Consider the following 26,958-nt stretch of genomic DNA (forward strand, 5'->3'; position numbering starts at 1 on the left):
AAATTTGGGTTGAACACAGATGAAATCATTTTCTTTCACTTGTCTTAATAACAATTTATACCTTGTCTTTCAATTTATAGAGTACATAAAAAAAAAATACATCACAAAAGAATATGGTAAAAAAAAAAAAAAAGAATACATCGATGGGGAAGGAATTCATTTGCTACATTACAAACATTTGATAATGGTATGACTCGACGAAAGGTTGATAAAAAAAAAAAAAAAACTACTTTATTTCTTTTTCCACTTCCATAGCTTCGTCCGTTAAACCTAAACTAAGTTCATAATAAGCATTAGGATGTTCAATTGTATCTATCTTGTCATGTCGTGGATGAGTGATTTCAAAATATTTCGTGCAAGCCACTTGATAATGAGATCCATGCACCAAGTTCATGATTTCTTTGACTTGATCGGGAGGTATCTTGTCCTTGTATAACCTTGCTTCTAAATTGCCATTTGAGAAATGTCGGAATGGGCAGCCATGGTAATCACCTGTAGATGGAGAATTTCCTTTGATGATGGTATTACAACTATAAAGAAAAAAAATTACATGAATGATCTTCATCTACTTTCATCCAATATGATTCTCACCTATATGCAGTATAACTAACTCGTTTTCCTTCCAATCCATAATTGTGTCGAATATTGTAAGCATATTCCTTTTGGAATTGTTCATCTGTTTTGTTGGTAAATGCTGTTCGCCAGAACAATAAAGCTTCTTCAACCGATAATCCAATGGCCTAGACGTGTTCAATGTAGATGTAGACGTATGATGAATATGTATATATATATTGCAAAAATAATGAAATATTGTTTCTATGTTACCTTGAGAAAAAGACCATACTGCATTCTACCACCATGTTTCAAATGTTTGTCCCGACGAAGTGCACTATGTAATGTTCGCATACACAAAGGAGCATGATTCTCTACCATCTATACATTAAAAAAAAAAAAAGAGTGAGCCACTTTTTTTTTTTTTTTTTTTTTTTGTTATTCATCATCACCAAAGCATATAACTTACCACATCCACATCAGCTGCCTTCAAGTCACCATTGGAATCAGCAGATCCAGTATATATTTTACCAATATATTGTTTTTCCACATTTAATAAAATAGGTTTCAATCGATCATCTTCCTCCAGTCGTGGTAATGCTTTTGCTGTTGCCTATATCATCATGACATATAGGTTAGTATTATATTTCCTAGAGATATAGCTATAAGTTTACCTGTAACATTTTGGCCAAACGTTTTTTGAATTCATCTTGTACCAAACTAATTTGATTTGACATTGGAACATAAGCTTTGCCTTTGTGAACGTATACACCACGACGTCGTACGAGATCAGGGACTTTTTCAAATGGGACCTACAAGAGTAATATGAATATTGTATTATTATCATTTTTTTTTTTGATTCTATACTTACTTCAAAATATGTTTCATTAACAACATGAGAAGCTGCAGTAGTTTTATCCTTGAATGTTTTTCCTGATACACATCGTTCTAATTGTGGTTGAATTCTTTTCTTTGTTTCAGGGTCCACCTAGACAATAATTAGAAATAAGGAATATCATAAGTAAATATATCCTTTTTTTCATTCTACTGTTTTTATCTTACCACTTTCCAATCCAAGTTAGCCGTTTCTAAAAATCTTTTCTTATCATCCATATTTTCTTGTTCGAATCTGAATCTATCATAATGTAAGAAAATAAAGGTGAGAAATAATATCATATATATATATATTCAAAATACTTTACTTGAATAAAGCATCTTCCTGACGTAAAAACCATTCTCTTGATTCTTCACTTCGACAATAAGCTAAACGTAAAACAAAATGACTAATATGATCCTTTCTTCGTTCTTCCACTAGATCTGTTTTTGCAGCATTTGATTTCATAGGTAAATATTTATCCAAAGCTAACTGAATATCTTTTTTGTATTCTTCTTCGTTCCTGTTACGTAATTTTGATGTTTCGACAGCCTTAAGTACTAATATATTGGATTAATAAATAAAATAAAAAGAATTGTATTTTATAATACCTTGTAAACGATCTAGTGCAAATAATTCAAATTCTTCAATAGTAATATCAGCAGGAGGAGGTTGTAAGTAAAAGTTGAGTCGAAAAGGGTATTCTGAATCCAATACAGAGTCTTGTTCTATATGAACTCTTTGACGAGTAGAAGCTGCAGCAAATCTATTAACACTAGTTTTCCTTGATTTGAACATGATATATATAAAATGAAACTAAAAAAAAAAAAAAAAAAAAAATAAAGAAAAGAAATTTTTTTGTTTTGAACTGACGCGGGAAGTTCTTTTTTTTTTTTGGAGTCTCGCGTTTTCCCTTTTTTTTGAATCCCGCGATTTATAACTTTATTAAAAAATTTCTAAGATGCATCTAACTAAAAGATATTTCCCACACCAACCAATAAAAAGAATACTTTAACTGAAACTAGAAGATGATCATTATTTTATTTTCATATGGATAATATGTATCTAGGGAAGATACAAAAAAAAAAAAAAAAATAGACCCTGTGACAAAAAGTGATAAGCATATCATGCTCTTTTTTTTCTTTTTTAAGGGGGAAAGTGATTACCTATCTCGATAAACTTTCCTAAAGTGAAGAAAGAAAAAAGTAATGTTTATGATTGTTTAACCTTGTTTTGTATATATCTATATAATAATATAAAACAAACTATAGTTACAAGTTCATCAATTTAAAAAAAAAAAAAGAGAGAAAGAGAGAATGTTGTGATTACTAGTGTAAAGGGGGTGATTCTCCTAAAAAAAAAAAAAAATAGAATAAAGGAAGAATCAACAGAAAGCACGTTTTCCATTCGTTGGGCAATGATGTGCTAACTGAGAAATTTTATCTCATTCTTTATTGTAATGAAAATTTCTGATGTTACACTCACTGTCAGAGAGGGGGGAGGTTATAAAAAGCGGCGAATCAAACTCAGGGAAAAGCATGGTCGTCATTTAGAGCCTGAATGGTCAATGATGATATAAAAAGGATAAGGACTATTTCTTTTTTTTTTTTTTTATTCTTCTTTTTTTTGATTTTTACTTTTTTTTTTTTTTTTTATATATCATCATTACTTACAATTATTCATGTATTATCCATCATCAACATCGTCAAGTCAATATTATTCATGGGAAACTATGGGTTTAGATAGCTTTATGTATCCAGGCTTACCGACAACAATTGATACTATGACAACATCTCCCGATAGTAATAGCAGCAGTGTTATTGGTGATGGTGATGCTATTTTATTGACACCTACAATGACCGAAGATATAGATCATCATTATCATCCTCAACAACCATCATCCTTTATACACCCTTTTGACATGACACTTGATGGTATTGATGATTCTTTTTTCTCTTCTTCTTTTGATACACCATCTTCTACTTTATCTTTTGTTATGCCTTCAAGTCCTTCTACCATTTTGAAAACTCATTCAACATTATCTATTCCCCAAAATAACCTTGACTACATACAACAATCATACCAACAAGAAGAATCCAGTACTTCCAATTTATATCATACATCCACAACAGATAACATTCATACATCCACAATAGCAGCAAGTCCATTGAAAATGATGGATTCTGATGTAGATGAAAACGACAATAACAACGACGATGATGATGATGATGATGAAGAAGAAGACGATGATGATTTATTATGGATGGAACAACAAGAATTACAACTACAACAATTACAGCAAGAACAACAAGAACAAGATGATGATGATGATGATGATGATGATGAACCATTAGAACAAAGTGAACAAGACATCATGGATGAAGCGGAAGATTTGGATTGGCCAGTGACCCATTTGATGGAGAAAGAACGAAACGATCACGTGTACAGTACTCGATCCTATCATTCACCAACCCAACATTATCATCATCGTCAACAACAACAACAACAACAACAACAACAACAACAACAATCCACCAATAAAAAAAAACCTAGGACATCATCATCTCAAAAAAAGAAAAGGAAATCTACACAACAAAAAAACGAATATACTTGCAAAAGACAAGATGTAGCTGACAACTCTATGCACTCTACTGCTACTGAAGATGGTGTGACCCGATGCAACAATTGCGGTACTTGTAATACTCCCTTATGGCGCCGGAATGTGGATGGATTACCTCTATGTAATGCGTGTGGTCTATTTTTGAAACTCCATGGAACTGTACGGCCCCTCAGTCTAAAAACAGATGTCATCAAGAAACGAAACCGTGGTGGTTCTTTATCATCATCATCATCATCCAAGCGAAAACGATCCTCACGTGGAACAAGAAAATGGTCAAAGAAAAAGAATTAATATATATAGTACATTATCTCCATTCTTTTCTTTTTTTTTTTTTTTTTTTTTACTCATCTCTCTCTTTCTCTTTTGTATATACTCTGTTGTCATTTTTTTTTTTTTGGTGATGATGATGATGATGATGATTCTCTTGTCTTTTTTTAGTGTAGCTTATGTCTATTCAAATAAAGAAACACAAATAAACAATAGGCCTTATTACAATGAATGCGGATTTATAATTATATAGAAAATATCCTTTTTTATAATAGATTTTCTTTTATATAATACACAAATTTATAGATATATTTATATATAAATCTAGGTCATGAGTCCTTTTTGGGGGGGAAGAAAAAAGGGATTGAAATGTGACCTAGCAATGATGATGGAAAAAAAAAAATATGAAGGATGATGATATGCCAACCATGTGCCCTGGTTGATTCGTTTGTGTTACTGATCGTTGCTTTTATTCACATGATTCGAACATCTTTTCCTCTCCCCCCCCCCCAAAAAAAAAAATCCAACCTAGCCACTTTTTTGATTTCTTGAACTGATAACAGTGATCCCGATTTGTCCGTTTTTACCCACATCCCATTTTGAATTTTTCTCCGTTCCCATAAAAGTAAACACTTATATTTTAAAATAAATATTTTTTTTTATTCATAAGGAAATGAAGAAGACGAATAAATTGAAGGTGGAGGATGACTATAACTACTACTACTACTATTACTATTACTATGAGGAGGGTGAGAATCCATCGTAGGTGTATATACAAAGTCTGCAAATTTGAAAAGATCATACAGATGAACATCATCGTTAAAGTTGAACGTTGAATCCATTGATGACATAGTGGTGGATGAGGCTGATGCTACTGCTGCCGCTGCTGCCGCTGCTTCTTCTGCTGTTATCCTTCCTGCATTCAGTCCTTGATGTTTCTGCTGGTATCGCTGCTGCTGTTGCTGTTGTTGCTGTTGTTGTTGTTGTTGTTGATGTTGTTGTTGATGTTGTTGTTGATGTTGTTGTTGATGTCGTTGTTGATGTTGTTGTTGATGTCGTTGTTGATGTTGTTGTTGATGTTGTTGTTGTTGATGTTGCTGTTGATGATGTTGCTGTTGTTGCTGTTGTTGTTGTTGCTGTTGTTGTTGTTGCTGTTGTTGTTGTTGCTGTTGTTGTTGTTGTTGTTGCTGTTCTTGTTGATGTTGATGTTGTTGTTGATGTTGATGTTGTTGATGTTGTTGATGTTGTTGATGTTGTTGATGTTGTTGATGTTGTTGATGTTGTTGATGTTGTTGATGTTGTTGATGTTGTTGATGTTGTTGATGTTGTTGATGTTGTTGATGTTGTTGATGTTGTTGATGTTGCTGTTGTTGCTGATTAAACCATGACCATGCATTGATGGCATTGTTGTCCGTAGTTGAATGTAACAAGGAAGATGAAGATGGTATTTCGCCGAGACTAGAGAGACCAGATTGTAATGGTGGAAGATATGTGCTTGACATTGATGTTGCTATTGTAAAAGGTGATGATCGTACAACCAATGTTTCTGTCGAGATTTTCCGTTGTTGGGTTGAAGCTGATGATTCCAATGGCACAAATGCTGATCCTGTTATTGGTATTGTTGGACCTTCTACTACTACTTCTGGAGTTGGTGATGCTGGGATCGATGGTATCGTCGATGTGTCCGTTACTGTTTTCCCTTCCAAGGACGAAAATTTTTCCATGCCGTCGTCAGATACCAGTGATTGTTCCGTTTGATCATCCTTGATATGTCGTTCAATTCGTTCCATTAGAGCTCTAACGTATTTGTGATGTCGAACAGGTGAAGTTTTTAATACTGTATGGATCCGCATCATTTGTCGTTTGGTATTTGCCACCACGTCAGGAGAGGAATTGCATAGTTGACAGCTGCTATAGATACCACAAGCCATCACCAAGGTTCCCAAAGTAAAGTGACACCAAGTTTGCTCAAGCTGCGCCCAATGTTCCAAAAGTTCCGTGATACTATCCGCCGCATCCACACATATCCGAAGAGACAACAAAGCAATGGCAGACAAAGATGATGATATTTCATCCAACCGAGGTAAAAACATGGAATACAATTGGCACATTTGGAAGTGATATTCGAATGTAAGTTTTAGACAGGCTTGTTCCCGAAAAGATGTACTGCGCCAATTTCGATGTCGATCATACTGAAAGTAGCTGGGCAAGTCACGATACCAATCCTTCAAACGTCGTTCCAAATGAGAGATAGAGGACAAACTTGGGTTTTTGACAGATGACAGAATGTTATCATGGATACATCGGTCGATTTGGCTGATCTGATGTCGATAGATGGTGAATTCAACACGATATCGTTGTTCTCCTTGTTCTTGTAACATCCTTGTTGGTGGTCCAATGGTGACATCGTCTGTTGGTGGTAACATCATTGGTTTATCAGAATGACTAGCACAAAGGGTTTCCATGAATTCAATGGCGGCAAATAAACGTCGTTGTTTTTCGAGCATGATTGAATATTTTTCGTCATCCTTTTGTTGTTGATGTTGTTGATACTGTTGTTGCTGCTGTACTGTTTGAAGCCTTTTTCCCTCTTTCACGTTGTTGTTTGAATTATCATCCATCGAGTCTTTCGTAATATCAGTCGATTGTCCTTCTTTCCCTAGTTGCATATCTCCTGCTGATGTCGATATTACTGATGTTGCTGCTGCTGACGATGACAAAGTTGAAGATGAGGTAGATGATGGTTGTCGATGTAAACCCATATCCATTGCCATACGAATAGCCAATCCCAAAAACACATACGCTTCAGAGCCCGCTTGAGCGCGTCCAGAACCCGTCTTGCCAATGCTATAGATATACATCAAGAGAAGAGCGTGCACCGTATCCATTGTTGAGTTTAGGAAACAATCCCGAAGTAATTCCTTGGCTTGATCAAAGTAACATTCACCAACCATGTTTGGATCTTGACCGGGAAACATATCATGATAGATGGCCGCATGTCGCGCAGACCAAGCAAGAACTGCATTAGCTAAAAGTGCATTTATTCTATTCTGAGTATCATCATCTTGGAGTTGTCTTTTTTTTTGTTGTTGCTGCTGCTGTTGTTGCTGTTGTTGCTGTTGTTGCTGCTGTTGTTGTTGTTGTTGTTGCAAAGAGTGACGGCAAGTTGTCAAGAACGAGTCGGTATCTGGCAACGGAAAGCAAAGGAAACACTCGGCATAATGTTGGAATAACTGATCGATAACATCTGGATCCATGGACGTCTGTTGAGAAACCATACTCTTCTTATTGTCACTGTTGTTACAATTGTTGTAACGAGTGTAATTGTTGGAATTGGATGTCGCGATTGATGACTGTACGGTCAAAGGTGAATTTGATTTGGAATGAGCCAATTGCAAATGTTGATGATGGTGTGTTGATTCCCAAGCACTATACAGTGGAAAGATTATACCTTTGGATTTGTAAAGAGGATGTGTCTTTGCTACAATCACATGATCAGTCAATTTTGAGAATGCAGAGGAAGAAGAAGAATGAATTGATGATTCATCGTTGCTGATGGTCGTGTTTTCGTATCCACTGCTTTGTTCATCTTCAAGTTGGTCATCATATCGTTTTTCTTCTTCTTGTTGTTGTTGTTTTGATTCATGTTTTTGCTGTGATATACGAGAACTAAGCGATGAATGTGAAAGTTGATGACGTTGGAATTCTGATGCACCCGATAAAAGAATATCATGTAGATCTTGTAAAGAAAAGATGTTGGTATCAATTCGTAATCCAGTTGTAGTAAATGACAAGGCCCAGTTAGTTTTCAATTCTGAAGAAAACAAAGTAGGTTTGGTTTGAGATAAGACAGGAGACGATGTATTGATACTATTGGTAAAATGAGAAGAAGTAAGACTACCAGATCGTATCGCCTTCAGTTCTTGTAGAATAGATTGCGTATCATTCTTCATTGCTTGCAATTGTTCTTCCACAGTTTCTACCTTGTTGTTCAGTTTGTTGATTGTTTCGTTCAATTGAACAAGGTTGAATATATCGATTTGAGTAGAAGATCCAGTATAAGAGCATGGTACTAAATAAATAAATAAATAAATAAAAACATAAATAAATAAAAAGGGAAATAAAAAAGGGAAGAAAGTGTTAGTTTTACCTTTCAAGTTCTCACAACGTCGACAGGCGGGATGTGAAAAATCGCATTTGACTAAAACACAGAGAGATGAAAGAAATGATCAGCATAACACATATAGTCATTATTTATTCCCTTTGATTATTTGTGAATGACTTTACCTTTCTTTGCTCTATATATATATTTATTGTATTAAAAAAACAAAAAAAAAAAAAAAAAAAAAAACTTTGGAGTTATTTCAAGTTATAAAAATATTTTCTATTAATGCTCTCTTTACCTACAACGTTCACAAGCCAATGTCATGCGCATCCGTTTTGTAGTAGAATAAGGGTCTTGATATTGATCATGTTGTTTCTCCATCAAAATAATGATTAAAACAACAGTAAAGAGAAAATGGGGTAGAAAATATAATCAAAGAAGAAGAAAACGAAATAAAAGAGAAAAAGTAAAACGGAAAAAGAGTAATCTATATTTAACTAGGATGAATTGGAAAGGATTAAAAAGAAAAAAAAAAAAAATAAAGTCAGCTGACAATGAATAACTGACAACAAATTGCATATATAAAAAAGTGTATGATGGTAACTTGGTTAGAAAAGCAACATGATTTAAAGTTTGACGTACATCCTTCAATACTCAAGCCAAAAAAAAAAAAAAGTTTTATATAAAGTACTTTTATTAAAAAAAAATCATTCTTCATCATTGAACGAATACTAGACTAAATTAAAAACATATCATCACTATTTACTACTAAGAAAATGTTGATGCCAATTCCCATCCACAGAATGATTTGTCATTTGTTTTGATACAGAAGCAACAGGAGTCATTGGGCCTTGAGTAGAGATTGTAGAAAGACCATCATCATCCATCCAACAAGAAGATCGACGAACACCAACGCGAGCATAAAACATAGCCAACCTTAATTGAATCATTTCCATATATTGCATTTTTTCATTTGAAGTAGTAGTAGTAGTAGTTTTATCAGTTGTCATAGTGTCATCCTTTTGGTCTATATTCTGTTTTTCATGATCATCATCATCTTCAATAGGTGTCTTGACTAGAAATTGGCGTAGAAATCCAAAAAAGGTGCATACAGCCATTAGACGATCACGACAGGGCATATCCAGATGTAACCAATCATTGTCTCCCCCTTCATTGAGACGAAAACGATAATAATGGTGCATATCCAGGGTGTTCCCACATCCAGCACAGTCCACAAGTGATGCCCCTGACATAAATCGGTTCCATCGTAATCCAATACTACTACTACTATTGTTTGTTGTTGTTGTGGTTGTTGTTGTTTGATTTGCTGGTAATGGTGATTCTATTGTCATTTCTTCCAATACACAAGGTTGCTGTAACATTGAATCGATCATTTTTTTGATAGAAGCCAATCTATTTTGAGGTCCAAAGTTCAAACAAGGTTCCACATCGCCAATCAGACATTGTTTCATAAAGGGGTGATGTTTATTTTGTAATAAGCAGGGTTTATGTGCAAGTGTTTGAATAAATTGTTGAAAAAGTTGCATTTGTTGTTGATCATATAAAAATTCCATGTTGCCACCATAATCCAATAATGATATTGTTGTTTGGAAACAATCTGAAGTTGATGGTGATAATATTAAACTAGGAGTAATACTACTATTTTCCAAATTGTTTTCTAAAGAGGAGGTTGATACTTGTTCCATAGTCTGATGATTTTGTAATAAAAGTTGTTTATATTTGTCTTTTTCCAACACCAATAATTGTTGAGTTCTATCCAATTCAGTACGTAAACGATACACTTCCCGTTTTTCATTGGCAACCATTACATTTGCTTGTTCAAATAATCGACAGGTGAGGTCTTCTAGTTCCCTTTCGGCCAAATCTTTTTCGTGTTGTATGGTAGCAACTTGATCCAAAGCAGCGACATATTTACTATTAAGTTGTTCCATATCCAGTTGTTGTTGCTTTAGTTGTTCTGTCTTTTTCAATAACTGTTCTCTTAACTGACCAAGTTCTGAACGTAATAATAACATGTTGTTGCAATTGTCCTGTTGTGAAGAAAGTGAATGATACAAAAGTGTTTGACAGTTGCTGTTATTCGATATCATATTGTAATATGGGTATAATAATAGCAATAAATAATAAAAAGAAACGAAAGGAAAGGGAGGTAGAAAAAGTATAATGAGGAAAAAAAGAGAGAGAGAGAGAAATATAATTCATGGGTTGAAATAGTGAAGCACAGTGAAAAAAAAAAGTAAGGGGAGAAAGGAGAAAAAAAAAAAAAGTAAACCAGCTTAACAAAAGAGCACACAACACACACATATATATATCTGTGGAATCCCCCTTTCAAATTCATTCTCCCTTCCATAAGAAGAAATTTTAAGACAATTGCATGCAAGACAATAACCCAATTGTTAAATTCAAGTTAAATGACAAATATGTTTTATTATTCAACTAAATACAAATAATTAAGTGAGATGATGATGATGATAATAATAATAATGATATGAAAATAATGATCAAATATAAAACACTATACTAATACAAAGCTCCTTTTTTTCATGTTCCATGTAATAATTGTTGCTTGAATGTTTCCAATTCGTTTTGAATATGTTCTATTTGAGCAGCAATTCGTCGGCGATGTCCATTTCCAAATTGATCCACAAATTCAAATGGTACTTGCAGTTGAAACGTTTTGGTAGGATTCAATTCTTCTTGAGGATCCAGTTGAAAAGTCACTTTTGGATGATCGGGTCGAAGGAATTGCATAAATAAGGGACCAAATGCTACCTCCTCCTCCTCCTCTTCTTGTTTATCCCCCTTCTTTTCATCCTTCACAATATCCATATCAGGTTTGTCGTTTAGATTTTTATCATTTTCTTGCGATATTCCTATTGTATGACATGCTGATTTCCCTGATGATGATACCGTTCTTGTTGTTACAGTTGTCGTATCATTTTGATTTGAAATTGTTGATCTGATATTGGTATCGGTCTAACAATAGAAAAAAAAAAACAAAATAAAAAAAAAAAAAGGAAATCAGTATGAATGTGATGTCTAAACCAAACGCACGATTTTGAGGGGAGGGGGGGTAGAGATAGGAGAAAGCGTGTGTATGCGTGCGTGTGTATATGTGTGGAGAGAGAAGTAGGGAGAAAGGATGTCCTTGTTTCTTTTCTTACCTTTCCTTTGGTTCCTAGGGATTTCTTTTTGGATGATGATGGTGATGATAATGGGGTTGAGTTACCGATATCAGACATGTCAAATAGGTCACTATAGAATATATATATATATATATATATATATGAATACAGTTAGTAATTCGAACAATGTCTAGTGATAGTTTATCTTAACATATTATCCCCTTTCCTCCTATTTTGATCCAGACTGATAATCTTTTTTTTTTTTGTATACCGTTTTTTGCCACGGGTAACCATTTCTATTCGTTTCCGTTTCCGTGATTGTTCTTCCAAAAAATATTGTGTGTTGCCATGATACGTATTGCAGTATTCGTCCATAGTTAATGATCTAACTGACTTGAGTAACTGACTAACCGTCATCTTGCCTTGAGCTCTTAATGAACTACATATAAAGTCTACACTTTGGCGTATTTCATCGATCCGGCGGGTAGCTAAACAAATGACCAAAAAAAAAAAAAAAAAGGAAAACCATGAGGTTAGAGTGTGTTTTCAATATTACTTGACTTCCTCATACCTTCAGCATCCAATATAGAAATAGCTTCATCCACCAACGGATCTTTTGTCATTTTTTTTTCAAAAAAAACCGCAATTATTGCAAATATATATAATAATAAATAAAAATAATGAGAGGGAATAAAAGAAAAAGCACAAAGAGAAAGGGACAAAAAAAAAGTGGAATTTTCTATTTGTGTAGCTTCAAGAAGCAGCCAACGACCTATCTCCGCTCCTTTCTTAAATTTTTCAAGCTCGCTATTGCTTTTGTGCCTATCCCTGAATGCGGCTTGCCGGTAAGTCATTACCATTAATATGAGTTTTTGACATTAAACTTGAGTGATTGGAAAGAAAAAAAAATCGATGTTCTTTTTTTTGATCTATCTTTTATATATATATATATATATATATGAACTGAAACTAAATCGGAATACGGCGGCTACTTTATCCGATGCTGCCTTCTTATTTCGTGATCATCATTCAACAAATGACTCTTGATCATCTACACGCTATCATCACAAAGAAGCACCAACTTCTTCACAGTAAAAGTCAACTGTTCATTTTAGTTTCGTGGTCAATAGGAAATGAATATTATGAACGATATATGAAGATGAATGACGAAATGAGAAGAACAGAATAAAATTGATCAAACGTCATGTCATATTGAATTTAAACTGGCAAATCATAAAAAGAATATCATTGAGTTATAATACAAAACAAAAAATAATTTTCTTTTTTTATTAGCATAATTTTTTTCTCCTCTGTTATGGTATAAAAAAAAAAGAATGAATAAAGTAAGAAAGGAATAGATGAGCTATGATATAAAGAGTAAGTACAACTAGAAGAGATCCATGTGGCAAACAAAAGAAGAAGAAGAAGAAAAATAAGAGTAACAAGTATAATCCTTACAATAAACTAGATATAAGAACCCAACATTTTTTTTTCTTTAAGCGGCAGCAACAGAAGCCTTTTCAGTAGTAGCAGTAGTAGCAGCAGCAGGGGAATTTTCAGCAGCCTTTTCAGCCTTGTCCAACTAGTACCCAACAATAATTATTAGTACCACCATTGATCCATTCGTTTTTTACCCAATAACTCTATATTAAATATTTTTCATTCAACTTACTTGGATCTTTTTGGCTTCATAGTGAACAGCAGCGATTTGATTAAAGGTTTGATTGGCAAAGTCATTTACTTTTTGTCCAGTAGGTGTTTGTAAAGCACCTTGTAATTGAGTTTGAGCAGTTTGAGCAGCATTTTGGACCTTTTCTTGAATCTTGTACTTTTGATCAATTTCAGCAGCCTTGTCCCAAATACGATACTTTTCATCAAATTGCTTGACTAACAAAAAAAAAAAAAAAAAAAGAATAATCATTAGTATTATTATTATTATTCTTCATATCCAACTTTTCTCTCTATTTCAATCGCAAACTTACCATTGTTTTGGAAATAGTTCAAATAACCAGTAAGACGAGAGGTGACATTATATTTTCCATCGTATTCCAAACCTTTGGAAACAATTTGATCTTGAAGCATATAACCATTGGCAAGGATTTCAGCAGCAATACGAGCTTTAGGTTTGGCTTCTTGAGAAGCTTCAGGAGCATCTACTTCCTTTTCAGTTTCAGCAGGGAAAGCAGATTCAAAGTATGGAGTCACAGAAATATGTTCATTATCAATCAAAGCTATATAAAACAACAACAAAAAGGATAAAACGTTACATTAGTTTCGAATCTTAAATAAAAGTCACCCGATATCCTTTTTTTTTTTTTTTTGGTTTGTTTAACTTACCAGTACTAAGAAGAGAAGCAGTCTTGGCAGCAGATTCACGTTCAAAATTGACTAGAGCTACTTGATGAGCTTCATCGTCATCCCTAAATTCAAATAATAAAGTGTCAGATTCTTGAATATATCCATATTGCTATTTGTTTTTTTTTTTCTTATGTAAAGACTTACTTGATCAATTCAAATTCCTTGATTTTGCCACAGAACAAAAAGAATTCTCTAACTATTTAAACAAAACAAAACAAAACAAAAAAAACATAACACGATAAAAAGAAGAAAAAAAATAAAGATGAGTTGAAAGGTAATAGATGACAAAAAGGAAACGAGACTATTCAATTCCTTTTTTTTTTTTTTCTTTTACCAGTTTTTTCAGAGGATTCAAGAGAGATATTCTTGACAAGTACATAGTTAGGAGAAGGAGTTTCAGGAATGGCAATAGTGAAAGCAGGCATATTTAAGATGTTTAATATAAAATAATAAGAATAAAACAAAGAAAGAAAAGAAAGCGAAAAGAAACTTTTTCTTTGGCACTTATCGTTCTTTTATATGTGCCTTTTCCCGCCAAAAAAAAAAAAAAAAAGTTTGTAGTAAGCGTTTCGTTTCAAACACCGGCGGCTCACGTGAAAAACCTTCATACCACTTTTTCTTTACCTGTCTTCCTGAAGGATTTATAAAAACATGTGGATCCCTTTTCTATATTATATATTCATGTGAAATGTTACTATGATTAATTATACTCTTATCATTCAAAAAGAAATCAAATATATATACATTCTAAATACAAAATTATATATATATATATATATGTAAATATGTACAGATATCTACTTCTTTATCATCCTTTGAAATAGCCTATTTGTCTTGGCCAGATTTCCTTTTACAGATAATCATCCTGCCGGAGATCAAATATCCAATATGTCTCTACCAGTCGTGTTTCAATGTCAATAAAAGAAACGTGCACTTTTTATGAGGTCCCTATTTTTCACATGATGGCATTAATAAAGCAAGAAAAATATCAACAGGAGATTTTCAACAACAAAAAAAAAAAAAATGGGTTCTTTATTTAAGTGTTTCGAAATACATAAATAATGATATCTAGACTATAGAAGACAAATCTAAAAGAGATACATATACTAGTTCTTCTTCATTTCTTCTTGAATCTTTCGATGTAAAACACACATATAATCCACATAAGTTTGCACTTCAGCATTTCGATCTTCAGTCATCCAGGTAGAAAAAATAAATTCAAGAGGATCCATATCTTGGCGAATCACATGCAATTGTAAATAATGCGATCTATCCAACTGTAACTTTCTAGAAATCCCATGTACTTGGTGCGACAAATCTGTATCTAAACCAGGAAGTAACGTCTGTCATCAAGAAAAATGAGATAATATCAATTTTCTGACACATCATCATCATCATCATTATTATTGATTTTCATATTGCAAGTGTTTTCTTACCATTTTGGGATCTACTTGATCTATACTAGCTACACCAAAAAGATCTTGAAGGAAAGTGCTTGGGACTTTCTTCCCTAACCAAATATACACATCATACCCAGTATCTATATATATATATATATATATATATATATATGTTTTATGATATATAGAATTAAAAAAAATATATCTGTAGTTAGCAAAGTATAGGTTATTGATATTATTATATCTCCTACCCAGTAAGTAAGCACCAGCCGTATCCAAACGTTCATAAGAAGTACGTATCATAGGTGGAAGCTTGATATATCCATTCATTTCTTGTTTCCCACACTAGATTCAATGAGATTTGTTAGTATCAAGTTTAATACTCTATTCCCTCCAAAAAAAAAACCTACCTCCTTATCCATAGTATGCAAAGGAAATAATCGTGGATATAATGACCATACCAATTCCTTCACACTCAATGCATTGAATAATCGCATTCCTGCTGATCGGCAATCTGTATTCATATCAACACCCACTATTTCCGTACAAAAAAAAAAAAATATTTACCCATTCATCCTATCAAAAACATCATCATCATCATATGTTCTTGTCCATTTCTTACCTCCACGTAGAGCCTTAGATCGAATAGCACCATGAATATAAACGGGAAGTAGTTTGAACGCCTCCGGAAGAATCAATTGGCCAGGTGACGTTGATGATGCACAGTTTGTACGATAGGCTGTCAAAATTTGTACACATTGTTCAGTCAATTTTTGATGGATATCTTTTCTATTTTTGTGTTGAAGATCAAAGATCGCTAATGAAGAAAAAAAAAGTAAGTTAGAAGGACGTATCTTTTTTTTTTTTTACCATTATTTTTATCGTATTTTTCATCATTGATTACCTTTTCGAAGTATAACACTTGCAGTTGTATCAGCGTCACCATGTCTAAACACATCAGCTATTTCAGAAGTTGCTGATACATTCAAATTGTGTACACGAACTCGACGATGACCATCTTTTGTCGTATAAAGTAATGCACATTGGAATGACACTCCACGATTGACATCCATTTTGCTATCATGTTTCAACACAGCTGCTATTGCCTTGTCTTCATCTACACCGGCTAATTCCATATCTGTATAAGTACTCATATTACAGTTTCCATAATGATCAACGACTTGCAGTCCTAATAAAATAAATAAAAGAATATCAATCATTTCGGTCGGGTATATGGATAAATATGGGATTTACCATCAGAGCATCGAATTCGAAGAACACCATCATAACCAATTTCACGTTGTAAATCATGATCGAGTTGGAATTGTATATTGAGAGCATCGCTGGTATAATCAAAATTAGGATAATAACGGATATCACCTCCCGTCATTTCAGATATCACGCCCACAGTAGCCACATCCATATATTCCTTGGGAAACACCCATGTATTGACACATACAGCTTTCTGAACGCATTCCTTTGCCAAGTCCTTGTATTTTTCATCTTGAGGTTGCATCAATGATTTCTCTTTGTCGGTATTATACATATTCTTATCATCACGCGGTTTCAGGGCTTGCGGACCATAATTGGGAAGGCATGATTGGAATACAAATAATTGACCACCAATATTTTCCAATGCTTGTAATCCTCCATGAACAGCAGCAGTAAATACGGATTCAGCTCGAGCATTTTCTTGAAACATGGTCGGCAATCCATCTAAAAGTTCAATGATAATGTCTCTGGATTGCAGAAATAGAGTGTGAAAATATCGGTTAGAGAATATTGTATATATAATATATTATTACTATCGTTACTATTATTACCTTGATTGTTCGATATCTACAAAGAAACCGGCTTGAAGAGGACAAAACATATCAGTGATATCAGGAACTACAAGCATTTGTGCCTGTGATAAGGAAGGCTATAAAAGGAGAAATAAAAGGAAGGGGCAAAATCAATATCTCTAAATTTATTCTTATTTTTTTTTTTTAAGAAACAAACTTACATGAAGGTTGTAAAACTGAACATCTTTATCAAAGGTTAAGATACCAATTTTGTTCCCAGATGATAACTTTGGCTGATCCAGAGAGTTTGAGTAAAGAGCAATTTTGAGGGCATCACAACACGATTTCAACATACCAGATCGAATAGCTTGAGCAGAAACATCGATAGCAAATACACAATGTAATGGAGTAGGTTGACGAGTAGAGTAATAATCTTTGGGCACTTCAAATTCAATGGACCCATATCGTAATTCCGGTCTTTGTTCAATATCCACTCGACGACCTGACATATCAGTATTGGAGAAATACCAGGAAGGTACTATATAAATGTATGATTTGTTAGGATGATAGTTTATTTATAGGTTCTTCTGTCTTCTTTTTTTATTTATTTATTTATTTATTTTCTTACCGGTATTTGCATGAGAACAGATTGAACAAATAAATCTGGCACCACCTTCCACAAATTCACACCAAGGATTGATATAAGCACGGCAACGTATACATCGAACGGGTCCTTCTTCACCATGATCAACCACTTGAATTGCCACTTCATCAGATCGCCGTTTTGCAAGAGGTTGAACAATCAATCCAATAGGTAATTTTGCGGTATCTGCTAATTCTTTACTAAATGGTATCTTGTCCGTTGTTGCACGAATATAACGAGGGTTACTATTGCCTAAGTTGTGAGAATAAAGTAAAGTGAATATATTTTTTGTCACATAACAAATATATATATATATATATATATCATTTACCCTGATCAAGTCCAATGTAATCTGTTGTCGCTAAAGGTACACGTTCTCTTTCTACAGTTCCAAAAAATTGATTTTCAAATAAAATTTGATCTTGCTCACGTACTTGTACAGGGGCAGGCATTTGGTCAGGATCAATACGAGGCTTCGGTTGTTGAGGAGGTCGAAGATCAGAAGGAATCTGTTGAGCAGGTTGTTGTATTGGTCTTGACATGGCATTTGGGTTGACATTATTCATCATACTAGTATTTGAAGTAGGACGAATAGAACTCATCACTGGCGAACGAGACATTGGAGGATGAGATTGATGAGGTGGATTCAATCCATGAGGCCAAGGAGCACTCGCTGGTATTGTGGTTCCAGCAACCTCAGGGTTGACAGCATAGACTCGTTTTGTTCTTCCAGAAGATGTCTAATAATGATAATAAAAATAAAAAGAAAAATAAAAAAAAAAAAATCATCCAATTAGTTTGTTGTAATACAAATGTATATCATCTCATATCTCAGCTTACTTGTTTCGGTGCGGATGAAATAGGCTGAACTGGTGGTTGTCCTTGTTGCACTTGTTGAGATTGTTGAACTGTTTGAGGATGGAATGTCTGCGATGATTGACTCTGTTGAGATGGAAGAGGGGATTGAGACCGTATTGTTTGTTGCTGTGGGTGAGATTGAAGTGGTTGACCGTGTTGCAATGATAGATCCTGCTGAGAAGGTTGACCAGGTCGTAATGAATTTCCTTGTTGTAAAGACATGGCTTGCATAGAAGGTACCAAATTAGGTGAGGGAGATTGTTGAGGTTTTCCTGGAGAAGTTGGTTGTTGCTGCTGTTGTTGCGGTTGAGTGATTTGAGGCACAGATTGCTGTGCTTGAGGAGGGATGGGTTGAGGAGGTCTAGGTAAAAATCCTGATTGTTGAACATGTGGTTGAACGAGATTGGGTTGTACTAAAGGTGGTCTTCCCTGAGCATGTTGTAATGGTTGTGGTCTAACAGATGATGACTGCTGTGCTACCGAGAGTGGAGGACGAGGCGGCATTCCTACAAGAATTCATAAACAAAAAAAAAATTCTTTGTGTTAATAATAATTCAGTGGTATATTTCTCTTCAAACTTTAACTTTTTCGCTAATAAACACGAGAAGAAAGCTATTACTTCCTATATATTACCTTGAACTTGGTTGAACATTGGAGGACGTGGTTCTGATCCAGGTACATGATGAATTGGCTGTTGTAAAGGGTGTTGTTGCTGTTGTTGTTGTTGATGATGTTGTTGTTGCATTTGTTGTGGAGGTTGAGGTCGTTGTTGTAACTGGAATGGAGGATGGTGAGCATTGTAACTCGTTCGCTGTGGTTGGTTTCCAGTATTCATGCCAGAATTGATTTCGGCGTGCCTTTAGTATTTCACGAACGACAAGAAAAAAAGTGAAATAATGAAAAAAAACGTGTGCCAATGGCGAATTTGTTTGGGAAAAAAAAGCGGTACTTCAAAAATCACGCTTACCAAAAAAAAAAAAAAAAAAAAAAAAAAAAAAAGCAAAAGCAAAAACTGTTCGAAAAATCCTGCATACAAATGACATAATAGATCAAATCAATATGATTATCGTACAGTAAATACGATCAAATGCTTTTAGTTATCAAAGACCATAAAAATATATTAACAAATAAATAGATTTGGGTAAATGGTTGTTTATTGACATTAACACAACAGATGAAATAAGAAGGTAATAAGACTACAACTATAACTAGGCAATCAATTCGACAACTAGACAGAATAGACAAAACAATTAGACCTATAATAATAATAATAATAATAATAATAAAATATTTCTTTTTGGGATATTCTTACCACCACCAGCAGCCTTGATTTTTTCTTCAGCACGACGGGAGACGAATCGAGTACGAACAATGACAGGTTGAGAGACACGACCCTTAGCCAAAACCTTACCGTAACCCTATAATAAAAAATAAATTTAAGTCTGGATTCCTAATAATATAAGTCTATACTTACGTTTTGAAGAGCATCAATGACAGGAACCTTTTCAGTGTTCTTGTATTGTTCACGGACACCTTCACCAGCCAAAGTCCAGATTTGATCCAAATTGACAACAGGACGCCAGGTAGGATTCTTCTTCAAGTGGAAATGACGCATACCGACCTTACCAAAGTAACCAGGATGGTACTTATCCATGTTGATACGATGATGATGTTGACCACCAGCAAGACCACGACCACCAGGATGCTTTCTGTGCTTTCCGACACGACCGTGACCAGCTGAAACGTGACCACGCTTCTTTCTGTTGTGATGAAGTCTGGTAGGCTAATGTACAAAATAAAAAAGAAAAAAAAAAAGAATCAATTTCATTGTATATCGTTTAATTGGTGGAATTCGGTGTTCATTCAATATTCAATATCGTCGTCAGTTTCCCAGTATATCCATCCATCCATCCATCCATCTATCTAAGTAAAATCATCCACTTCATATATTCATCCATTCATATAATATAATATCTTCATATAATTTTGTCTTTTCCTTATATCCTATTTTCGTATAAAATAATAGTTACTAGTTACTTACCATTCTTCAAAATGTAAAGAAAGATTCAAAAGTGTCAGAGTGAATCCTGATTGCTGTATACAGTTGATTTCAAACCCAGCGTACTACTTTTTTTTTTCCACAGTTGTTTTCTCTCCTCTTTTTGTTTTTTTTTTTTTTTTTATATTATCCTTTATTATATCCTTCTATTCTACAAAGTTGTTATTTCTATTCCTACATTCTTCTATTCTTTAGGAATAACATCATATATAGTATTTGTAGTTTTCTTTATTCTCCCTACTTTTTTATATACTATTTAAAAACATGAATCCTTCACCTTCTAGTCATCCTACTACAGTATCAAATCCAAATGTCAACATTATGCCTGCCGAATTGGTAGTATCCTATTTGAAGAAAGAAGGATATACTGCAACTGAATCTGTCTTCTTGAAAGAACTCAATGGTATTCCTGTTGAATTACCAAATGACTCTTCTAATGGTAAGAAAACAATAAAAAGAAAAGAGGATGTTCTAATGTGTTTGTTTTTGTATTATTTTCTCGGATCTAGGACGAATAACAAATGAATCAGAAACAGAAACAACAAGAGCAGCATTAGAGAAAAGTGAGGACAATGACGATCCAGTGACATATGATATTAGTTACAAAAGTTTACGCGAATGGATAGAAAACTCTTTAGATTGGTACAAGGTAACGTGTTTTTTTTTTAGTACTTATTCTTACTTGCATTCAATAAAATTAACTTGTTTGTTTCTCCCTTTTAATGAAATAGCCTGAACTTCGATCTGTTCTCTTTCCAATATTTGTACATGCTTACCTTGATTTGATTCAAAAACGACAAATAGACCAAGGTGAGAAATGACATGTTATATATATATATATGTATGTATAATGAAGACTGATTTATCATAACTTTTTTTTTATCCTATAGCGAAGGAACTATTTACAACATATCAATCAGACCATATTGAAGTACATACACCGGATTTGAAACGATTAGAGTCAATCAAGGAACCTCAACATGTTCGTGAAAACGAATTGGCACAGATTTATCGAAACAACAAATATAACTTGCGGATGTCTAGCGTGCCTTTTGAACTGTTTCTCAGCTATCTACAAGATAATCGATTCATGCTTCTACTACGTATTGTCAATCAATACATCAATATACAAGGTAAAAAAAAAAAAAACAAGAGAGAGAGAGAGGGAGTAATTTTAATTTTGGTTTGGTTAAAACATGATAATATAGTGGTGCATGGCAAGCTTTTGAAATCTGCTGGCGGATTAGAATTGGACGATGTCATTGGAATTACTGGTCATCAATCACAACATCTAGAAACTTTCAATCAACAACCAGTACAACTCGGACAACTGCCCATGGATCCAGCTTTCAAGGAAGAAATGGAACAAGCTTTGAAGGATGAAGAACAAATTAGCAAGGATGAAACTTCTGAAAACGTAAGGAAGAATGAAATTTTTATATCATAAAGGTTTAGATCTAATTTTTTTTTCTCTTCTTGTTCCTTTTGATTAGCCTGATACAACTACAAATTCATTACTCGAACTATTCAAGAAAGTGACTCAAGACCAAGGTGTAAATAGTCCAGCTTTAAATGATATACCTCTTCCTCCATAGTAAGTAAATATTATATAATGATTAGAATTTGGACTAATCAAACCGTTTTTTTTTTTTTTTTTTTGTATAACTGATAGTCGTGGGACTGATATTCAAGCCGAAATCAATTTACTGAAAGATATTCAAAAAAGATTACCTTTGGGACATGATTCATTACCAAGCATTTGTTGTTATACATTCCACAATACATATGATACGTATGTAAAAATATTATAATTAATCTATTGACTTTTTTTTTAATTCATCCATTTTAATTTATCCTTTTTTTTTTTTTTTTACTTTCTTTTATGTTTGATTTTGAATGATAGTTTGAATTGTTTATCGGTGACGAAGGATGCATCACTAGTCGCAGGTGGATTTTCCGATTCTTTTGTCAAAATTTGGAGTCTGAAAGGGGAAAAACTCAAGGGATTTCGAAATACCATTAATCCGGCTTATATTAATGATTGTAAGTAATAAGTTTGGAAAATGGCCAAATGTTTGACTCAATTATTATATATATTATATATAGATGATGATCTCAACAGACAAAAGGAACGTCATGGTTCTGAATTCAAAAAATTAGTGGGACATTCCAACTCGGTATATGGTGTTAGCTTTAGTCCGGATGACAAGTATTTACTCTCCTGTTCGGCAGACAAGACAACAAGATTATGGAGCACACAAACCTACACTAACTTGGTGATCTACAAAGGTCATAATTATCCTATTTGGGATGTGGATTTCGGTCCATTTGGATTTTATTTTGCTACTGCTTCTCATGATCGTACGGCAAGACTTTGGAGTTGTGATCAAATTTATCCTTTACGTGTATTTGCGGGACATCTCTCCGATGTAGATGTAAGTGTGATGAATTAAAAAAAAAAAGGATGCAGGGGTTACAAAATGAGAATGAATGATTTATGTTCCTTTTATATATATATATATATATATATATATATTATAGGTGGTTAAATTCCATCCCAATTCCAAATATGTGGTAACTGGATCAAGTGATAGAACAGCAAGAATGTGGGATATTCAAACTGGTAAAACAGTTCGTGTGTTTACGGGACATAGAGGCGCAATTAAAACAGTAGCACTATCACCTAATGGACAACTTATGGCATCGGCAGGTAAAATAGAGGGATGACAAAACTAAATCATACTAGATGATTTATTTTTGATATTTTTCCTTATTTAGGGGATGACCACACTATCATGCTTTGGGATCTTGGAACGGGTAGACGATTAAAGACAATGACAGGCCATACGGATATTATTTATTCCCTTCGATTTAGCATGGACAACAATGTTTTAGTATCGGGTGGAGCCGATGACACAGTACGAGTATGGGACGTGAATCAAGTCAATACAGATATATCAGAATCGAAAATGGAGTCAAAACGAATACGATTGGATTCTTCTTCTTCTTTAACAAGACAAATAGGCAAAGAACGAAAAATAACGGAAAGGTAAATATATATATATATATATATATGAAATTGACTGACATTTTTTTTTGTTATATGTATACATATATAGTAAGGATCATCTTGGAGTATTCCCTACAAAACATACACCCATTTATGATATTCAATTTACAAATCGAAATCTTTGTCTTGTTGCAGGTGCATTCAAGCCTCCCCTTTAGAATAGTTCTCAATTTTTCGTTTTCATTTTTTATTTTTATTTTTATTTTATTTTACCCAAATAAAGAAAATAAAAAGGAAATCCTCACTCACACACACACACACGCTCTCTTTTTAAATCTAGTTTTCTAGTGGAGTAATACCACATGATGAATATATATATATATGTATATATATAGGAAAAATAATATCATAGTTTGATGAAAAGGTGCTTTTATATAATGATGCATAAGAACTAGTTGAAATCACATGTGTTTATTCCATAGTAAATTGAATGCATGGTTATACAGTGTTTTCAAGGTTTTTTGTCGGGTCACAAGAAAATGCTTTTCGTGATGTTATCAAATAAAATATCGTACTTTCCCAAAATGAATGGCGCATTACCACTTTTTCAGATATCGCTCCAGAGATGGCGGTAGAGTACATTAAAAACACACAACACATTGATGATAACTTGTTTATTAATAATAAAAGACACAAAAGAAAAGTAACATAAGCTTTTCATATTTTTAGCAGCTTTGGGTGTCGTCCATTCTTTTTTAGGTATCAATTGATTGATGATTCATAATTGATGATTCATGATTGATGATATATGATAACGGATGATTGTATATTGGATGATTACAGGATGGATGATATGTGATAATGGATGATTATATGTTGGATGATTGTATGATTGTATGATGGATGATGAAACATTGTCGTCAATCACTGTACAAATTTCTGATAAAATACAAAATACTTCATTCTAGTTACCTTCTGACAGAACAGCATTTTCTTTTTCTTTTCTTTTTTTCTTTGAAAAATGTCAAAACACTCTTTTATCAGCCAACATGATAAATCAATATAATAATGATGATTCATCACATCAATGGAAATTAAAAAATACAATAATAAATGTGCTGTACACAATCATACTACCATTTAAAATAGAACAACTAAAAAAAAAAAAAAAAAAAAAAAAAAAAAAAAAAAAAAAAACTAGTCATTAAACTAAAACACGGCAAAAACAAGTCAGTACCATGTATCACTTAGTACATAAATATTGTAATAATAGAATTTAATGTAGAACATCTATGTAATTAACTTTATTATTAAGAGAGAAATGTTGCTAACACTAAAAAAAAATGATGAAGTAGATACTAAAAAAGACAAATGATAAATTAAATACAATATAAAGAAAGAAATGTTGTTAATACTAAAAAAAAGAATGGTGATGAATTAGATACGATATAAAGATAGAAATGTTGCTAATATTTAAAAAAAGATGATAAAACTTGCTTACATCTTGTCTCATCATTTTATCCACTAAAATTAGCTCATAATTGCAGGGATGATTCATTTTCTTATAAAAGGATCTCTTTGATTTAACTTTTTTTTTTATTTCTGTCTATCTCTTTCTTTACAAGTATTCTTTAATGGTTTAATCACCGTTGGTTCAATCACTCTTTTTTTTTCTGTCTATCTTTAATGGTTTAATCACCGTTGTTTCAATCACTCTTTTTTTTTGCCTATCTTTTTTTTTACAAGTATTCTTTAATGGTTTAATCACCGTTGGTTCAATTAATATAACAACTTTACAATTTAACAATTTCCGGGATGGTTATCGCCATCCTACTTTCGCTACGGCGATCTCGTTACACTTAAATGGTAAGCTAGTGAAATATTTTTATTTGGATAAGTATTACTCATTTTTTATTTTTTTTTTTTTATATATATGTTAACTTGGTGAACTCAATTGGTGGATTTCCTTTTTTTTTTTTTTTTTGATTGCTCTTTTTTTTCATGATATCTATTTTCTTATATTCTCTATTTGATTATGCGACAACTCTCTCTTTTCTTCCCTGTCATTTATTTTCTATCCTTACGATATTTTATTTCCTATTTTTGCGCCATCTTATTCTTTGAATTCCGTCAATTATTATTGAATAAAGTGTAGTTTCTATAATATTGAGTCACATGTCTTTCTATTATCGTTTCAATAACAAGGCATAAGTAGTGAAACATCAAAGCATCGTCATCTCTAAATCCAAAACAGGTATTCCAACAAAAAAAAAAAAGTTTATATATAAAATGAAGCAACTTTTATTGTTACACGTGAGCTGGGTATGGAAAAAGAAGAGGAACCAAATATAGGAATTTTTCAAAAAAAGTAAAGATGGAGTTAATCGAATACAAGACGCCATAATCTAGTGAAAGGACTAGTTGTATATGTAGAATCATCTAATGAAGATAATGATGAAGTAGTAGAAGGGGATGATACAATTATAGGTCTCTTGATATTTTTAATAGTACCATCGGGATAAACTATATGATGAATAGTTTCTGTAGCCACACCATCGTTGGATTTCTGATATATTGTTTCTTCAGAACCATCTGTACGAAATACACATTCTTGAGTACATTTCCAATCCTATAATATATATATAAAAGTGAATCATTCAATCTTTTTTTTTTTTATAAAAAAAAAATCAATCATCTTTTTCAAATAATCACTTACCTTTCCCAAAGAGGAGGAGTGCCGATGATTTGTTGATTTAATAATAGTATTGTTTGTCGTTTGTATTGCGTTAAAAGAAAAGTTTGCCTTGGCGTTCAAAGAGTCACTTGGTTGATTGTTGTCATTGCTGTATAAAGAATTGGGACTATTCCATTTTTGTGATGATGATGATGTAGTTTCTCGTCGGGTTTCTTGAGGTGTTGACAAAGAACGATTTCTACGAGATTTTTCCGCCAAACGTTTGAAATCACTACCACCAAAGTCATGAAGCTGTAAAGGAGGAGGAGTAGATGATGATGATGATGATGATTTAGTAAAGATATCATGTTTTCCACTATCAATTGGTTCAATCAATTGTCGAAACATCATTGATATAGAGCTTTCCATGATACCAGCCATCATTTGATCAAATTGATCCATATCATTAGGTTTTAAAAAAGGAGAAGATTCATTTGATGTCATCATATATTTATTATTTATAATAGAAAAAAGAAAAAAAGAAAGAAAGAAAGAAAGAAAAGGATGTCAAAATGACGGCATAAAGAGATTTTTATATATGATATTTT

General features: G+C 33.1%; 10 protein-coding genes across 10 annotated transcripts; 2 read left to right on the forward strand and 8 right to left on the reverse strand.

Annotated features, from left to right (window-relative positions):
* Positions 1-201: 201 nt before the first annotated feature.
* Positions 202-2,244, reverse strand: BX664DRAFT_378513 (eukaryotic and archaeal DNA primase, large subunit-domain-containing protein). The gene is made up of 9 exons (XM_051548829.1): positions 2,038-2,244; positions 1,755-1,986; positions 1,615-1,687; positions 1,424-1,540; positions 1,227-1,364; positions 1,022-1,165; positions 826-933; positions 592-740; positions 202-530 (listed from the first exon to the last, which is right to left on the reverse strand). Exons 1-9 carry the CDS (start codon positions 2,222-2,224, stop codon positions 227-229), a joined length of 1,452 nt encoding a protein of 483 aa, XP_051401205.1. The 5' UTR covers positions 2,225-2,244; the 3' UTR covers positions 202-226.
* Positions 2,245-3,829: 1,585 nt separating this feature from the next.
* On the forward strand, positions 3,830-4,383 carry BX664DRAFT_328057 (uncharacterized protein). The gene has a single exon (XM_051544535.1). It carries the CDS (start codon positions 3,843-3,845, stop codon positions 4,335-4,337), a length of 495 nt encoding a protein of 164 aa, XP_051401206.1. The 5' UTR covers positions 3,830-3,842; the 3' UTR covers positions 4,338-4,383.
* Positions 4,384-4,712: 329 nt separating this feature from the next.
* Positions 4,713-8,909, reverse strand: BX664DRAFT_93893 (uncharacterized protein). The gene is made up of 5 exons (XM_051549803.1): positions 8,717-8,909; positions 8,601-8,611; positions 8,464-8,514; positions 5,665-8,385; positions 4,713-5,472 (listed from the first exon to the last, which is right to left on the reverse strand). Exons 1-5 carry the CDS (start codon positions 8,797-8,799, stop codon positions 4,973-4,975), a joined length of 3,366 nt encoding a protein of 1,121 aa, XP_051401207.1. The 5' UTR covers positions 8,800-8,909; the 3' UTR covers positions 4,713-4,972.
* Position 8,910: 1 nt separating this feature from the next.
* BX664DRAFT_93892 (uncharacterized protein) lies at positions 8,911-10,705 on the reverse strand. The gene has a single exon (XM_051549802.1). The coding sequence runs from the start codon at positions 10,527-10,529 to the stop codon at positions 9,177-9,179; it is 1,353 nt and encodes a 450-aa protein (XP_051401208.1). The 5' UTR covers positions 10,530-10,705; the 3' UTR covers positions 8,911-9,176.
* A 130-nt stretch (positions 10,706-10,835) lies between these two features.
* BX664DRAFT_328063 (uncharacterized protein) lies at positions 10,836-12,270 on the reverse strand. Its single transcript, XM_051544536.1, has 4 exons — positions 12,136-12,270; positions 11,836-12,052; positions 11,604-11,694; positions 10,836-11,415 (listed from the first exon to the last, which is right to left on the reverse strand). The coding sequence occupies exons 1-4, from the start codon at positions 12,185-12,187 to the stop codon at positions 10,981-10,983; spliced, it is 795 nt and encodes a 264-aa protein (XP_051401209.1). The 5' UTR covers positions 12,188-12,270; the 3' UTR covers positions 10,836-10,980.
* Positions 12,271-12,817: 547 nt separating this feature from the next.
* On the reverse strand, positions 12,818-14,398 carry BX664DRAFT_328066 (uncharacterized protein). Its single transcript, XM_051544537.1, has 6 exons — positions 14,257-14,398; positions 14,067-14,118; positions 13,902-13,984; positions 13,547-13,795; positions 13,237-13,451; positions 12,818-13,146 (listed from the first exon to the last, which is right to left on the reverse strand). The coding sequence occupies exons 1-6, from the start codon at positions 14,345-14,347 to the stop codon at positions 13,060-13,062; spliced, it is 777 nt and encodes a 258-aa protein (XP_051401210.1). The 5' UTR covers positions 14,348-14,398; the 3' UTR covers positions 12,818-13,059.
* Positions 14,399-14,936: 538 nt separating this feature from the next.
* On the reverse strand, positions 14,937-19,496 carry BX664DRAFT_328068 (Sec23/Sec24 trunk domain-containing protein). Its single transcript, XM_051544538.1, has 13 exons — positions 19,241-19,496; positions 18,590-19,113; positions 18,081-18,489; positions 17,735-18,001; positions 17,328-17,644; positions 17,146-17,243; positions 16,577-17,061; positions 16,227-16,511; positions 15,945-16,139; positions 15,733-15,857; positions 15,574-15,667; positions 15,359-15,462; positions 14,937-15,265 (listed from the first exon to the last, which is right to left on the reverse strand). Exons 1-13 carry the CDS (start codon positions 19,440-19,442, stop codon positions 15,029-15,031), a joined length of 3,342 nt encoding a protein of 1,113 aa, XP_051401211.1. The 5' UTR covers positions 19,443-19,496; the 3' UTR covers positions 14,937-15,028.
* A 233-nt stretch (positions 19,497-19,729) lies between these two features.
* BX664DRAFT_357270 (putative 60S ribosomal protein L27A) lies at positions 19,730-20,727 on the reverse strand. Its single transcript, XM_051547939.1, has 4 exons — positions 20,549-20,727; positions 20,082-20,382; positions 19,920-20,025; positions 19,730-19,835 (listed from the first exon to the last, which is right to left on the reverse strand). Exons 1-4 carry the CDS (start codon positions 20,563-20,565, stop codon positions 19,816-19,818), a joined length of 444 nt encoding a protein of 147 aa, XP_051401212.1. The 5' UTR covers positions 20,566-20,727; the 3' UTR covers positions 19,730-19,815.
* A 52-nt stretch (positions 20,728-20,779) lies between these two features.
* BX664DRAFT_328073 (WD40-repeat-containing domain protein) lies at positions 20,780-23,990 on the forward strand. Its single transcript, XM_051544539.1, has 12 exons — positions 20,780-21,105; positions 21,176-21,315; positions 21,398-21,476; positions 21,557-21,799; positions 21,875-22,083; positions 22,160-22,260; positions 22,339-22,458; positions 22,570-22,709; positions 22,773-23,101; positions 23,208-23,376; positions 23,445-23,715; positions 23,786-23,990. The coding sequence occupies exons 1-12, from the start codon at positions 20,931-20,933 to the stop codon at positions 23,892-23,894; spliced, it is 2,085 nt and encodes a 694-aa protein (XP_051401213.1). The 5' UTR covers positions 20,780-20,930; the 3' UTR covers positions 23,895-23,990.
* A 1,958-nt stretch (positions 23,991-25,948) lies between these two features.
* On the reverse strand, positions 25,949-26,884 carry BX664DRAFT_328079 (uncharacterized protein). The gene is made up of 2 exons (XM_051544540.1): positions 26,393-26,884; positions 25,949-26,305 (listed from the first exon to the last, which is right to left on the reverse strand). The coding sequence occupies exons 1-2, from the start codon at positions 26,855-26,857 to the stop codon at positions 26,057-26,059; spliced, it is 714 nt and encodes a 237-aa protein (XP_051401214.1). The 5' UTR covers positions 26,858-26,884; the 3' UTR covers positions 25,949-26,056.
* Positions 26,885-26,958: the final 74 nt, after the last annotated feature.

This window comes from Halteromyces radiatus, assembly GCF_025201355.1.
Source record: "Halteromyces radiatus strain CBS 162.75 chromosome Unknown BX664scaffold_3, whole genome shotgun sequence".
In the NCBI taxonomy this organism is placed as follows: Eukaryota; Fungi; Mucoromycota; class Mucoromycetes; order Mucorales; family Cunninghamellaceae; genus Halteromyces; species Halteromyces radiatus.

What these genes read in the sequence shown, in the direction of transcription:
- BX664DRAFT_378513 (XM_051548829.1), bottom strand. Translation starts at nt 2,224, where the DNA reads ATGTTCAAATCAAGGAAAACTAGTGTTAATAGATTTGCTGCAGCTTCT. An exon ending in TTAATGAAACATATTTTGAA is followed by an intron (nt 1,365 to 1,423) that starts GTAAGTATAGAA and finishes TTACTCTTGTAG; the next exon opens with GTCCCATTTGAAAAAGTCCC. An exon ending in AGTATGGTCTTTTTCTCAAG is followed by an intron (nt 741 to 825) that starts GTAACATAGAAA and finishes GAACACGTCTAG; the next exon opens with GCCATTGGATTATCGGTTGA.
- BX664DRAFT_328057 (XM_051544535.1), top strand. Translation starts at nt 3,843, where the DNA reads ATGGAGAAAGAACGAAACGATCACGTGTACAGTACTCGATCCTATCAT.
- BX664DRAFT_93893 (XM_051549803.1), bottom strand. Translation starts at nt 8,799, where the DNA reads ATGGAGAAACAACATGATCAATATCAAGACCCTTATTCTACTACAAAA. An exon ending in ACGTTGTGAGAACTTGAAAG is followed by an intron (nt 8,386 to 8,463) that starts GTAAAACTAACA and finishes TTATTTATTTAG; the next exon opens with TACCATGCTCTTATACTGGA. An exon ending in ACAACAGCAACATCAACAAC is followed by an intron (nt 5,473 to 5,664) that starts ATCAACAACATC and finishes AACAGCAACAAC; the next exon opens with AACAACAGCAACAACAACAA.
- BX664DRAFT_93892 (XM_051549802.1), bottom strand. Translation starts at nt 10,529, where the DNA reads ATGATATCGAATAACAGCAACTGTCAAACACTTTTGTATCATTCACTT.
- BX664DRAFT_328063 (XM_051544536.1), bottom strand. Translation starts at nt 12,187, where the DNA reads ATGACAAAAGATCCGTTGGTGGATGAAGCTATTTCTATATTGGATGCT. An exon ending in TTCTATATTGGATGCTGAAG is followed by an intron (nt 12,053 to 12,135) that starts GTATGAGGAAGT and finishes TCATTTGTTTAG; the next exon opens with CTACCCGCCGGATCGATGAA. An exon ending in CCCTAGGAACCAAAGGAAAG is followed by an intron (nt 11,416 to 11,603) that starts GTAAGAAAAGAA and finishes TTCTATTGTTAG; the next exon opens with ACCGATACCAATATCAGATC.
- BX664DRAFT_328066 (XM_051544537.1), bottom strand. Translation starts at nt 14,347, where the DNA reads ATGCCTGCTTTCACTATTGCCATTCCTGAAACTCCTTCTCCTAACTAT. An exon ending in TGAATCCTCTGAAAAAACTG is followed by an intron (nt 14,119 to 14,256) that starts GTAAAAGAAAAA and finishes TTGTTTAAATAG; the next exon opens with TTAGAGAATTCTTTTTGTTC. An exon ending in TGCTTCTCTTCTTAGTACTG is followed by an intron (nt 13,796 to 13,901) that starts GTAAGTTAAACA and finishes TGTTTTATATAG; the next exon opens with CTTTGATTGATAATGAACAT.
- BX664DRAFT_328068 (XM_051544538.1), bottom strand. Translation starts at nt 19,442, where the DNA reads ATGAATACTGGAAACCAACCACAGCGAACGAGTTACAATGCTCACCAT. An exon ending in AAGTGTTATACTTCGAAAAG is followed by an intron (nt 16,140 to 16,226) that starts GTAATCAATGAT and finishes TTTCTTCATTAG; the next exon opens with CGATCTTTGATCTTCAACAC. An exon ending in TGCATACTATGGATAAGGAG is followed by an intron (nt 15,668 to 15,732) that starts GTAGGTTTTTTT and finishes CATTGAATCTAG; the next exon opens with TGTGGGAAACAAGAAATGAA.
- BX664DRAFT_357270 (XM_051547939.1), bottom strand. An exon ending in TCATTGATGCTCTTCAAAAC is followed by an intron (nt 20,026 to 20,081) that starts GTAAGTATAGAC and finishes TTTTTATTATAG; the next exon opens with GGTTACGGTAAGGTTTTGGC. An exon ending in AATCAAGGCTGCTGGTGGTG is followed by an intron (nt 19,836 to 19,919) that starts GTAAGAATATCC and finishes TATTCTGTCTAG; the next exon opens with TTGTCGAATTGATTGCCTAG.
- BX664DRAFT_328073 (XM_051544539.1), top strand. Translation starts at nt 20,931, where the DNA reads ATGAATCCTTCACCTTCTAGTCATCCTACTACAGTATCAAATCCAAAT. An exon ending in ACTCTTTAGATTGGTACAAG is followed by an intron (nt 21,316 to 21,397) that starts GTAACGTGTTTT and finishes TTAATGAAATAG; the next exon opens with CCTGAACTTCGATCTGTTCT. An exon ending in AAAACGACAAATAGACCAAG is followed by an intron (nt 21,477 to 21,556) that starts GTGAGAAATGAC and finishes TTTATCCTATAG; the next exon opens with CGAAGGAACTATTTACAACA.
- BX664DRAFT_328079 (XM_051544540.1), bottom strand. Translation starts at nt 26,857, where the DNA reads ATGATGACATCAAATGAATCTTCTCCTTTTTTAAAACCTAATGATATG. An exon ending in ACTCCTCCTCTTTGGGAAAG is followed by an intron (nt 26,306 to 26,392) that starts GTAAGTGATTAT and finishes TATATATTATAG; the next exon opens with GATTGGAAATGTACTCAAGA.